This window comes from Heteronotia binoei, chromosome 2, assembly GCF_032191835.1.
Source record: "Heteronotia binoei isolate CCM8104 ecotype False Entrance Well chromosome 2, APGP_CSIRO_Hbin_v1, whole genome shotgun sequence".
Lineage (NCBI taxonomy): Eukaryota > Metazoa > Chordata > Lepidosauria > Squamata > Gekkonidae > Heteronotia > Heteronotia binoei.
The window spans coordinates 146,550,188-146,563,797 of NC_083224.1; the positions used below are offsets into that span (position 1 = coordinate 146,550,188).

General features: G+C 40.0%; 1 protein-coding gene across 1 annotated transcript in view; it reads right to left on the reverse strand.

Annotated features, from left to right (window-relative positions):
* GLMN (glomulin, FKBP associated protein) overlaps positions 1-13,610 on the reverse strand; it is a 32,106-nt gene that overhangs the window by 3,437 nt on the left and 15,059 nt on the right. Inside the window, exons 10-17 of the mRNA XM_060232186.1 lie at positions 11,123-11,212; positions 8,566-8,607; positions 8,414-8,487; positions 8,149-8,233; positions 6,015-6,124; positions 4,552-4,615; positions 1,063-1,186; positions 336-418 (exon numbers count right to left, since the gene is read on the reverse strand). Of these exons, the coding sequence (XP_060088169.1) occupies positions 336-418; positions 1,063-1,186; positions 4,552-4,615; positions 6,015-6,124; positions 8,149-8,233; positions 8,414-8,487; positions 8,566-8,607; positions 11,123-11,212 (672 nt within the window). The remainder of the gene's footprint in view (positions 1-335; positions 419-1,062; positions 1,187-4,551; positions 4,616-6,014; positions 6,125-8,148; positions 8,234-8,413; positions 8,488-8,565; positions 8,608-11,122; positions 11,213-13,610) is intronic.

Genomic DNA, 13,610 nt, shown 5'->3' on the forward strand with positions numbered 1-13,610 from the left:
AGGATTATGCATAACCCATTTTTGGGGGACTCTCGTGCGGTAGTTCCCTTATCAGAGTATGATGAAACCTGGAAACCAGTTTTAGAGTTTTTGTGCAATAAGGATATAATTCCCTTGATGCAACTAAAGCTAGATGGTTGGTAACTGTGAATTTAGGGTTTACAACAGAGTGTTGATAGAATTCTTGGCTATTATGTTTTATAGTTTGGTTATATGTTTTCTATTGAAATAAAATATTTAAGATTAAAAAAAATGAACACAAATCTTTTAAGAAAGAGAAACTTCAAGTCTCTCTTTCTGCACCTGATGAATTTCACTGTAACCCAATTACCCACCTGAAGTTCCATTTCAGTTGTCATTGCAGGCATCTTTTCCCCAGCTACTGTTACAGAGCAAACTGTCCGAGAAGTGTGGGACTCTATAAACAGGAAAGAATCAAATAATCAGCATAATATATTGTTTTCTTCACCAGCTCCTTGTGAGGTCTGGTATCACTCCTGAAACTTGAATCCAACAGTGACATAGTGGTTCCATAACAACCAAGCAAAAAGGAGAGTTTCTCCAAGAATTTAATGCTGTACAATTCCATCTTTCTATCATTCATGCTATATACTGAGGTCATGGAGATAGTGTATTTCAGTGTTGAGTTACTCTATTCAGGCCACCTCCCCCCCTCCCCGGTGGACTCAGAGGAGCGACACTAGTCTTCTGCTTTCCCACTTTGACGAGCATCGCATTCTCTTAATAGAGATCAGGAAGAGGCTTCACTCCCCCCTCCCTTCTGGAACAGGGTGCGTATGCACTACAATAAATAATGTGTTTTGCAACTGGATTTTTACTGTGTGAGAACAGCAAAAATCCAGTTGCAAAATGCATTATTTAGTATAGTGTGAACGCACCCTCAGTATAGGTCAGGATCCTACCAAAAGAGAGTGGCAAGGTGCTATGAGAGTCACTGTCTCTTAAAGCACACTTCACTCCAAGCACACCTGTAAACAATCCAAACATCCTTTACAACTTTCATTTATTCAGTTTTTTAAAGTGAAAATGACGTCAACTAACCTCTTTTGTTGTTTTTTTTATTCTTTATTTCTGCTTCATAATGTGCCCTTGACATATTAAGTCCAGTGTGTAACGGTTTCAAGAAATTTTGCTCAATCTTGGTAAGTTCTGTCCAAACACAGGTCTAGTCAAAAGAGTAAAGTTTATTTTGATGACAACTAGATACCAGGGCTTAGTGAACATGTTCTTTAACTACATCATGGAAGTAAAAGAATTTAAGATTGACGTAACACTAATTTGCTGAATCTCTATAGCCATAGCATTTATTGTCCCCCTTATCTAGACCTCCACTTATTTTCACTCTGCCTTTCAGAACATTTTATAAAACAGGCCATTTGTGACCCACTGAAACGTACATCTTTCCAACAACAATCTAGCAGGTACTTGACAACAACTGTGTTTCTTGCTGGCCAAAACTGGAGCTTTACTGAACCTTAATCAAGATTGATGGGCTGTGCATTTGTTGGTGGATCACAAAATGCAGGCCAGTTACAGCTTGCTTTTTCAGTGGCTATGGTCAAAGTAAAGTCAAGGGGCTTACATGTATTATACTTAAAATCATTTTTATTCCTTTATCTCCAAACTGCTCAAAAAATACTGCTCTGGGACCCTATGCAATTTGTTATTCCTCCAGCAAATTCAGAAATTCACTCTCATGAAATTCACAAACGTATATGAAAACATCTGTTATATGCAGGCTTGAGTCACTCTTCAAAGTCATATCATTGCTAGGAGCAGAAAGCTGGGATATGAGTTACAATTTCTGCATGCATGTTTGTTTTAGCATGGTGCCCTAAGAAGCAGCCTGAACACCCCTGCCATACCAGCCCTCCCCAGGTTCCCTCAGAGACCCAGCAGAGGCAGAGCAGACCCCAGCTTCCCACACTCGCCGCTGGCCTGCCCCCTCTGCCTGGCAAGAGATGCTGTGACCACCCTCCCTCCTCCCCACAGTGCTGCAAACAGGACCTGTGGTGATTCCGGGTCCCAGCATGTTTTTAAACAAAATACAAGTATTTGTGACTTTTATACTTTTATTTAAATTGCATGCCTTTTCTATTTATTGTCATCATATTTATTAATGGTGTAATCATCTTGAGGTCCATCTGGGGAGAAAAACGGGGAATTAATAGAGGAAGCAAGCCAAATAATCCTCAGAAGTAGTTCTGTTTGCAGGATTAGCAGGGATTTAGAGAGGATGACTACTCTGCAAAAATATACCAGAGATCAAAGAGGCTCCATTTTATTTACCTTGGTTTAACACACCACTCCCAAATTAACTAGTCAGGTGCCCCTCATTGACAGAGAACCTGACTGTGCTTTTGGAATTAGTTCCCTTCCCAGTACAGTCACAACTAAAATGATACCAAGTTATAGTGCTGCTTCAGTATGCAATAAACCTCAACTCAACTATTCATGCACAGAAAATACTGTTCAGCTAGAAAATAAAAATCAGATGTCAAGTCTGTTGCAAAATTTATATATAAATCACTCGTTTTAGTATCTTAGAATAGTCTTAGAATATTCAGTATCTTAGAATATTTAGTATTAGAATATTTATTTATATATAAATCACTTGCTTTAGTATCTTAGAATATTTGTCCACTACAATGCAACAGCTGGATGAGAAGGAGGGAGGGAGGGAAGGAAGGAAGGAAGGAAGGAAGGAAGGAAGGAAGGAAGGAAGGAAGGAAGGAAGGAAGGAAGGAAGAAAGAAAGGGAGAGAGAAAGAGAGAAAGAGAAAGAGAGAGAGAAAGAGAGAGAGAAAGAGAGAAAGGAAGAGAGAAAGGAAGAGAGAAAGAAAGGAAGGAAGGAATAAAGAGAGAGAAAGAGAGAGAGAGAAAGAGAGAGAAAGAGAGAGAAAGAGAGAGAAAGAGAGAGAGAAAGAAAGAGAGAAAGAAAGAAAGAAAGAAAGAAAGAAAGAAAGAAAGAAAGAAAGAACCCTCTTTATAATAGATCATAATATGTTTCACTGGAAAAAACTGTCACCACAGTGAGTTTGGAGATGGAGCATCATTGTGTTGCAATAGGCGTGATATAGAAGAGCAACAGAAAAAATTAGGAGTGAGGAATTGGCTTTCTCCTGCAGCTGTGTCTTTTGTAATGTTTTATGCCACTGCAAAGCTCAAGTGCTGAGTAAAAATAGCACTTGCGGAGGGAAAGGGGCTGAGAAAAATCACTAAAATAAAAATGTTGTTCTCTGCTGCTAAAAGAAAGTTGAGCTATGAGACTGCATCATTAGTAATCAGTGCCCACCACCCTGTTTCAGAATTCCAAAGGTGCCTGCAGGCTCAGAAAGACTGGGAACCTCAGATATATCTACATCAAGCAATGGATCTGAAAACTAGAATAAGCTGCAAGGCCTACAAAGAAATACATCAAAGTATAACATGGCAGTGTTAAATAAAACACAGAAACAGAGATTAAACTATGCTTACTGTTGAAGCAACCCAAATTATCTACCAGATCAGAATGAAATCTTCAAAAGTGGGCAGTGCTTACAATGCTAACGGCTATTTGGCCTCCAGCAGAATAGAATTTAGCTCAAGATGACAGATCAGTAAATCATATTCACTAGTAATTATAAAGCTAATCTGGTTCCTTCTCCTTTTTTCATGCTCACTGATTTCAAATGCTTTGCTTGCAAAGTTAAAACCTTTAGCCCACTCATTGTCTCGACACAAGAAAAAGCTGAGATTTCACATCTTATATAACACAAGATATCTTAAGAGCTGCAGCACAAATTGTCAGAAAATACCAGGGGGCATTTTAAAGTAATTTTACTTGGGTGATGGAAAAACCTTTGTTGATAATTAGTCTCTCTTGCAGTGGAATTGATTCTTATCACAGACTGTTGAAAATGGGTTTTTTGATAAACTGAGAGGGGAATCATCTTGCTTGCTACTGCTTCAGCAGGGAGGGGAGAATTCAGTTCAAATACTCAGCAGCACTGCTGACATGCTTAGAGAATGCCGCTGCAGAACGGTTAGAAATCAAGGATCTTCATCCTCCTTCAGGATTAAAAATAAATGCTTCAAGGCAAAGTTGTCAAAACACTCATGAATAAAGGTTGACACTACTATAATTTTCCCCACCCTGCGTGCTGGAAGAATACAGATGCTTCAAGCTGTGTGATAGAGTGGATTCCTTAAAAAGGCAAAAGGAGCTTTAAAGATCTAAAGGGTTTGTACATAGACACACTGGAAAGGCTTTTTTCAAAATTCTAGGTAGTGTTTAAGTCTAATGATCTATTGGAAAAACTATATGCAGATAGTAATGTGCTGAAAAATTATTCTGAATTACAGGTTCTAATCTGGATTTCTGTTGCATGTAGATGAAAAAGTGAAAAGCTTGACAATGGTTAACAGTAATTAAGCAATATATTTTAAATGTACTATTCTTCATAAAGCTACAATAATGTTAACATTTCATCACTTCCATTCTCAAATACACAGAGCTGTAGAATTTTTTAAAAATTCCATTATCACTTACTTCATTGTCATTTTCATTATCTTTAATGACTAAATATCTCAGCAGATTTAGAGATGCCATAATCCTGTGAATTAGAAATGAAGAATTAATCACTCAAGGCTGAAACAGACATAACGGTTTTCTTGCACCGAAGAAAGCTTGTGGGGAGCTTACTGTGAAACAAATGATGTTAGAATGCAAAACCCACATGTTTGAGAGAAAGTGGTTAGATTTCAACCCCTTCTCCGTTGTAGACATTCTTGGAAAGACAACAGACTTATTGAACATTCCAGGTTGCTACAGCTAGTTATGTCCAAATAAGCCCCTAGAATGCCAGGGAAGCTGGCAAGATAAATAGTCCACAAAGGTCCAAGAACTAGTACTAAGTGCAGACAACTATCTATTTAAAAATAAAAACTGTAGAGGCTCATTCAGATTGAATCTAATGCAATCTGACTTCAACAAACAAGCTGTCTTTTCATTCAACATTACTTATCAATGTAACTAGCCCTCACCCTGATTCTTCCATGGCTATCATCCACTCCAACTACATACGCAGGATTCCACAGAGGTTACCAAAGCAAGCCCTCAATCTCAAAATAAGACTTGCCTAAGATACCTATGGAGCATTATCCTTTGTTCCCAATCACTTTACCATCACTTCTAACCTTCCAGGAATATCAGGAAGTCCCATTACTTTCACCTGTCATGTAGTCCTAACGATAAACCTCAGATTAGCTGAACAGAGTTTTGTGCCTCAGGCAAAAACCAGATGAGGATAATCAAACCCTGCAAAACCTGCCAAATGACACCCACCACCACTCTACCATTCAACTCCAACTCATAACTCTTCCATTCTATGTTCCCTCTAAGCTGCAGAGTCTTGTGAGCAAAAATTCTACTTTGTGAGCTACTGGTATTAAAAGTTGTGAGCTGCTGGCATAAAGTTGTGAGCTAATGCATAAATTAATGTGCTCTGGGGTCATCCTTCCTGAGCTAAGACAAAAATGTGTGAGCTGGAAGCTAAAAATCTGTGAGTTAGCTCACACTAACTCAGCTTAGAGGGAACACTGCTTCCATTAAGCCCATGAAAATGCCTGCATCCCCCTAAGTTCTTCTCCATGAGGAAATTTCTGGAAGGTTTCAATCACTGCAATGGCTCTTTGGAGTCCAGAGGTTGATACAATTTTGATTCTTACCCCTAACATAACATGCATGCTTTGCTCTCTGACTCATACTAAAAGAAAACTAAAATAAGTCATATATTTTAATATTTATATTTAGAATATGCCTAGAATAAATGAATATCAAGATCAAAAATAGATAAGAGGCTTTAACCCATGAACAGGTTCCCTGAATTGTAAAATTCTTTGGCTATTTTGCTCTCATAAGCAAACTTCATCTTAACTGCCAACTCTTGCTTAAAGCCCACAATGAAGGTCAATCAACAAAGAAAGAATCCCATGATGCTCATCACATCTCACCTGTCTGAGTTCTGGAGAAGATCAGTTTCAGCTCCTTCAGGAAGTGAGAACACAGCGTCTAACAGTGAAACCAGCTGGAGTCCAGTAAAACATTTACTACTCTTTGCACTCTGAAAAATAATGTATTATGAAGGAAAAAACTTTGGTGATATATTCTTTGTGTAGTCAGTAGCTGCATTAAAATCATAACGGAGCTAGTTCTAGAAATGAAGAAATTAATGACAATTAAAAAGTCATTTTACAGCTTTTTACTGTGGCCATCTTGTATTTTTGGTAACTAATGCCTTGATTTGTTTTTATTTTCTCCAATTAATTATTCAGCATTATAAAAAAAAGTTATTCTGCAATAAGCATGAGAAAAAATCTGCTCTACTAAATCACCAACTGTGCAATCACGACTGCAATTAGAATAAATTATATACATTTCAATACATTAGTTTAACTTGTATGGACGCACAATTTAATTTTTGAGGGTTTTCTTTAATTTCCTGAGTGCCAGTCATAATTAGAGTTTAGAACAGGGAGGTACAGTGTGACGGAATATCTTTACAAAGGCAGAAGACATGAACTGTGGGTTTAAAAGTGTAAGAAACCATTCTTCATTGATATTCCAATGTTTTTTTCATTTAATAAAACAAAAGTTGCCATTATATATTTCTCCACAGAATATTTCTGTCTTTCTAGTTAGAACCTGTTTATCTGGAAACCCTCTTTTAAAGAATGAGAGCTTTAGAATCTCACAGTATCTTATAGTAGTTGGGTATTCCTCTACAGGTTAATCAGGAAGACATGCCTTACTTAAAATATATATACACAAACACTTCACATGTAGGGTATTTTCAACAAACAGAAGGGGAGGGACAGGGCCAATCTGAACAGGATCACCCAAAATAATTGATCTTAAAAAGTGCAAGAAGGAATTATTTGTTCATCAACATGTTTCAAACTGCTCTTCTGAGTGTTTCAGCTAGCAATATACCCTACAACAAAGGCAAAAACTTAAGAAACACAATTTAGAAACACACTTAAGAAACACATTTTTTCCATTTCTGATTATATCTTATATCCTTTCCATTACGGATGACACAGAAATTATGAAGATCATAGAGCTTTGCTTGTAAAAGTAAAATGGCATATGTGCCACTCCAATCAGAATCAAGGCTACAGCAGGAAGATAAAAAAAGGTAAAGGTAGTCTCCTGTGCAAGCACCAGTCGTTTCCAATTCTGGGGTGACGTTGCATCACAACATTTTCATGGCAGACTTTTTTTTTATGGGGTGGTTTGCCATTGCCTTCCCCAGTCATCTACACTTTCCCCCCAGCAAGCTGGGTACTCATTTTACCAACCTTGGAAGGATGGAAGGCTAAGTCAACCTGAAGTCGGCTACCTGAAGCCGGCTACCTGAACCCAGCTTCTGCCGGGATTGAACTCGGGTCGTGAGCAGAGAGTTCGGACTGCAGTACTGCAGCTTTACCACTTTGCGCCACGGGGCTCTAAGTACAGTAGAAGGGTACAGGGGGTTTAATCCTGTAAACCCCTGTGATGGTGGGGAAGAAAATGGCTGCCATTGGGACAGGGTCAAAGCAAATGGTTCCCACATGGGCCAGAAAATTTACACATCAGCTCAGCATCCATTCAGGCTTTACTACAATCTTTTCTAAAACTTTGGAGCAAAGCACATTTAAGGAAGATGAGAGAAAAGCCTGCACCACCACAATGCTGTGGGGATGGGGAAGCAAGAAACAATCCTGCTTTCCAAAAGCACTGAACTTGTGGCAGATAATCCATGTGGAAAAGCCTTTTGTTACATCTATTTGTGCTCTGAAACAGCACTGGGAAAAAAAACGTGTTCTCAGTGATGAAAAAAGCTCTTCTGAGCACAGAAACCTGGAACAGATTAACAAATACATCATAACTGTTTCTAGTAACTTTTCCAAGCTTGCCTCATTAGTTCTCTTTTTTAGCCACCTTTCTTACTTCTGAAGGGGCCATATCAAGTGTAAAGGGTAGTCATATAAAGAGAAAATCAGCACTATATCCCAAAAACAAACATGCAGAAGCAACTGTGCACATGAATAGTAACTTTAATTTGAAACAGTACATTTTCCACTGTTTGGCCCTTAACCTCCTCACCTTTAAAGATAAATCAATTTGGTTTTTAATATTTTGGATAATGTATGCTTCCACACCAGAATGGTTACTTGTCTTCAACAGACACCTAAAACACAAGGCAGAACAGGAAAGATTATGTCATGTATTGTGTATTACCATAAACTAGAACTGATGTTTTTGGAGTATATAGAGAACAGAAATTACAGTTATTGCTAACTTGGGAGTAAAATAAATGTATAGCTCTTATAATTTAGAATTTCTAACAGCTTCACAAAACAAGGCATACCTGAACAAAGTGTATTTTCCTTCTTCCTCAAATTTGTTTATATAGAGCTGTAAAAGCTTTAAGCTCTTCTTTCTCTACAGAGAAAACCATGAAGCAAGTTACATTTTGTTTAAGAAACAACACTTACAATCACACAAAACTCAGTTACGTACCAGACATTCAAAAGGACACAGTGTCATCACTTTAACCATATCCTACAATAAAAAAATATACATTAAACATTTCACAAAATATCCATTTGCAAGCGCAACACTTAAAATACTGTTGAAAAAATGAACCAACTTCAACTCACAAAATAAGGAAACAGAGTTGTAAAGCTGTAACTCCATCCTTAAGCCACATTACTGCACACATACATATCGGAGGGGTCAGGGTAGTAAATGATCTTGTAAGTGTACAAGCTGCAATAAAGGCATAGAAAAGTGGATTAAGGAGAGAGTGACAGAGTGAAAGACATTAACTCAGGTACTGTATTATGTGTGAGACAACCTTAAGATTGCAGTTAAGTGTTTAGGGAAAAATTATCCAACAGCTTCTTCCAATGTAACATGTATTGCTCATGTGAGGATTTTGAAATAATGAAAATGGACCTGGTGGTAAGATTACTACCTTCATGTTAGAACCCTTGTGAAGGATCTTTTGGGAGTAGAATTCTGCTTCTGCCCCTATTTTAATGTAAACCGTTTCAACCTATGCTCAAAATGTCACTTTAGAAAGACAATGCAAGAGTGGGAAAAACAATATAATCATCTCCTTAATGAGGGGTGTCAAACTCATTTGTTATGAGGGCCAGATCTGGCTGGCTGGATCATGTGTGTCATAAAATGTAATGTCATGAAGCAGAGATATAAACTTTATAAAAGACACAAACAAAAACAATTAAAGGGTTTTAAAAAAACCTCTTAAACATTCTTAAAACATTAGCACTTGTTGTCTTAAAGGTGCTTTCTTTATATCTTTCTCATGGGATCCAGGGAACTGGGCAAAGGAAGCTCTGGCTCTTTCCTTCCTTCCCCAGGGGACCAGGAGGGGGAGGAGCCTCAGCCAATAGAAGGAAGTGAGGCTTGGTTCAGTAGCTCTACTGTGTGATTGAGAGAGCCTGGCAAAGCAAGCTTTCCTCCCCCCCCCCTTCCTCCCCAATGGAGGAGCCTCAGGCAATGGAGAAAATAGAGGTTTTGCTCTGTAGCTCCTGTGTGACTGAGAAAGCCTGGCAAAGCAAGCAGAAGGAAGCAAGAGAAGGAAGCAGACAACAGCCAGTTGCTTGGGGACCTGACAGGAGCTCTCCAGGGGCCTGATTTGGCCCCTGGGCTGCATGTTTGACTCCCCTGTCCTAAATTATTCTCTTCTATTCTGGTTTTTTTTTTTGTAAGTTTTCAAATATTCAAATACATTACTTAAAACCATAAGAAAGCACAGTATTCAAGAGGCCTTGTTTCAGGCATCACATTACAATCTACTTTGTGTTTTCCCTGGCTAGCAAACGCACACGGGTTGAGGCTGAAGTCTGTATGTCGAAGGATGCCCTGGATTTTGCTTCCCCCATCTTTCTGGTCTCCATCCAGATATGCCTGTTTGAGACTTTTACCCTTCCAACTCCATCACCTTCAGCTATCTAAAAGTCTCCTACTCCCTCAAACAATTCTTCCCTCTTTCCCTTGATGCCATTTATGCCTATTTGCTGCACTTCCTCTCACTTCCTTCACATCTCTTTTCAAAGTCCATTTTCGTGGAGCTTTTAGAAAACCCCCTTCTCCACAGAAGTTGCTTAAGTGTGCATAGATGAAATCGGTATATATTCTTTCCCTACCTAACCCCATCTCCCTCTTCTCCTTTTGTTATCTCCCTTATGTCAACTTAAAATTGTAAGCTTCTTTGGAGATGAGTACTCTATAAAGTGCCATGTACACTGATGGCATTGAGTGGGATCTCATGATCCATTAGCGGAAGATGCTGAGGGTCTTTTCCCTCCCCTCAGCAATCATTTGCAGCTCAGGGTAAGTTTATGTTTGTGATGGCAGGACCTATGTGGCCTTATGGTTCTGCAAGTGAGGAGGCTGCAGTGGGGAGGGGCAAAATAATTTATTCCTGTCTCATATATGAGCAAAGCTCTGCTGACAAAAGAAGAAAGAGGAAACAACTTTGCCCCTTCCCTACTGCAGCCTTCCAACCTGCTTATGAGTCTTGTGACCCTGGAAATTGAGAAGTTGAATTGATGCTTGAAATTTGAAGGCATGTACAAAAGACCAACACTACTGGATCACAAAGTGTCCCTCCAGGTACCTTGGTGTGGCAGTAAATAAGGCACAGAGGCTGAGGCCTTCCTATGATGCTGCCTCTTAGCACGGGTATTAAGAGGTATGAGTAGGAAGTTTCGTTTTATGTTTCACGGATTTAATCCAGGAATATCTCAAAGGGTAGCATAGAATTTTATTCTAGCCCCAACAAAAATAAATTAGAACTTGAAACACATTTTACAATCAAATGACAAGAACTGGAAAAAAAATCTGAAAAACTGTTCTTTTACAACTCCCATCCATGGCTTTTAAAAAATGCTTTTGTATCAGCCTGTTTAATGAACTACATTAAAGAAAGAACATGTGCTTCCAGTCTATATTCCTCTTGAAACATTTTGGGAAATGAAGACATAGAGTAGACACTGTGTAGTATGCAATTAAAAGTTGAAGGGGGATGGGGTTTTTTTTGCATTACCTGAGGTATTGTAATAAAGCTTTTGAACTCCAAGTACTGAAGGAAAAGGCTATTATCTTCCAGCCTCAGTAGACAGCTCTCCAACAGATCCTACAAATTAAATATCACATTACTTTTAAAGACAAAAGTTGTGACCTCTGTTCCCCAATTAGCAGGAAAAAACTGGGCAGCCGTTATGAGTGCCAAATTCCACATGTGCCCATCATAGCCTTTGTGTGCCAAACAGAGTTCCTTAAGTGAGTAAAGTGCAATTTTCCTTTTAGCAGGATCTCTAGGACTGATTGGTCAGGCATACATTTTAAACTTGAAGTCCCTCTTGCTTTCAGCTAGTAAAACACCTGTCCCTTTAACTGCAGAGTGTGTACAGCTTGTAAATGCAAGGACTTCTTTCAAGTGTGGCACAAAACTCTATGTACTACACAAAACCATACTGAACACTTCATGGGATCCCTGGAGGTGAGGATTCTATCATGTCCTGCAATTACTGTCCCCAAGCACCATGGTTTAGTTTTCCCTAGAGGAGCAAATGGCAAACCATCCATCTATATAGAAGAAAAAGTTACTCTGTGGTAACTTCAGCAATTGAACATCAAGCATCCTATATCCGATCAGCCCATCCATGAAACCCCTGGATTAAAAAATCAGAACATATGCTGACTGGGATGGTGCTGGAAGAATCTATTAATCCATAATCTGCAACCCAGTGCAATTAGAATCACACAGTATAAGGATGCTTTCAGACAACAAAACTTCATACATGAAAACACAGGGCAGCGTAACCCACCCTAGATTGCCTTCATTTATTTCAACAGTAATTAGTCCAGCTCCTCAGCAAGCCTCATTCAGATCTATAGTGACTGGTTGCTAAGCAATAGTGTTTAACAGATTGCAGTGACAGCTATTTCAATTTGGTCCAAATTCAGATGTACATATTTCTAAGGCTCTAGCTGGAGGCTTGCAACCCTAAACATACCTGCTGAATATTAAACTCCATTGAAATCTATTGAACTTACCACTAAATAAATAAATGTTGGAGAGACATGTTAGCTCTCTGTTGCCCTTGCTTTTTAAACTAGCCAGATGAAGTTTATACATTCTGAAAGTGCTAATAATAATCATAATAAATTTTATTTATACCCCGCCCTCTCCGCTGAGGCAGGCTCAGGGCAGCTTACAGGACATGGTAAAACCATGTTAAAACAATAAAACAAGATTATACAATTCAATACAGATAACAATTAAATATTTAAATAATCTAAAAACAGTCTAAAAAAATATGATCTAATAGTGCTATTATCTCAGTTATGTTAATGATGGCGTGATGTTTATTCCAAGCTCCATCTTAGAAAGCTAGCCGGAAGAGGGCGGTTTTGCAGGCCCTACGGAATTGGCCAAGATCCCGCAGGGCCTGCACTTCTTCCGGCAGCTGGTTCCACCATTGGGGTGCTTTTATAGAGAAGGCCTGTTCTCTAGTTGTTTTTAGTTTAGCCTCTTTAGGCCCAGGTACTTCCAGAAGGTTTTGTGAACTGGATCGTAGTGCTATCTGGGGAACATATGGAGAGAGGCGGTCCATAAGGTAGGCAGGTCCTTGGCCATATAGGGCTTTAAAGGTAATAACCAGCACCTTGTAACGAACTCGGTAAACAATTGGCAGCCAATGCAGCTCCTGCAGCCTAGTCTGCACATGTTCCCACTGAGGTAGGCCCAATAGCAGTCTGGCTGCTGCATTCTGCACTAGCTGCAGTTTCCGAGTTCGGCACAGGGGCAGCCCCATGTAGAGGGCATTTCAGTAATCTAGCCTCGAGGTGACCGTTGCATGGATCACTGTTGCCAGGTCATTGCGCTCCAGGAAGGGAGCCAACTGCCTCGCCCGCCTAAGATGAAAGAAGGCGGATTTGGCAGTGGCTGCTATCTGGGCCTCCATCATCAAGGAAGACTCCAGTAGCACTCCCAAGCTCCTGACCCTGCGCACTGGTACCAGTGACGCACCGTCAAAAGCTGGAAGGGAGATCCCTCCCTCCGGACCACCGCGCCCTAGGCAAAGGACCTCTGTCTTCACTGGATTCAATTTCAGCCCACTCGAACTAATCCAATCTGCCACAGCTTGCAACGCCTGGTCCAAGTTTATAGGGACATCGGCAGCCCGGCCGCCCATCAATAGATAGAGCTGGGTGTCATCCGCATACTGGTGACAACCCAGCCCGTACCTCCGGGCAATCTGGGCAAGGGGGCGCATGTAGATGTTAAATAACATCGGGGAGAGAACTGCCCCCTGAGGTACCCCACAGTTAAGTAGGTGTCTCCGGGACAGCTCTCCCCCAATTGCCACCCTTTGTCCCCGACCCTCCAGGAAAGAGGAAAGCCACTGCAAGGCTAGCCCCTGAATCCCAGCGTTGGCGAGGCGGCAGGTCAGCAGCCGGTGATCGACCATATCGAACGCAGCCGAAAGGTCTAACAACAGCAATACTGCCGCACCACCTCGATCCAG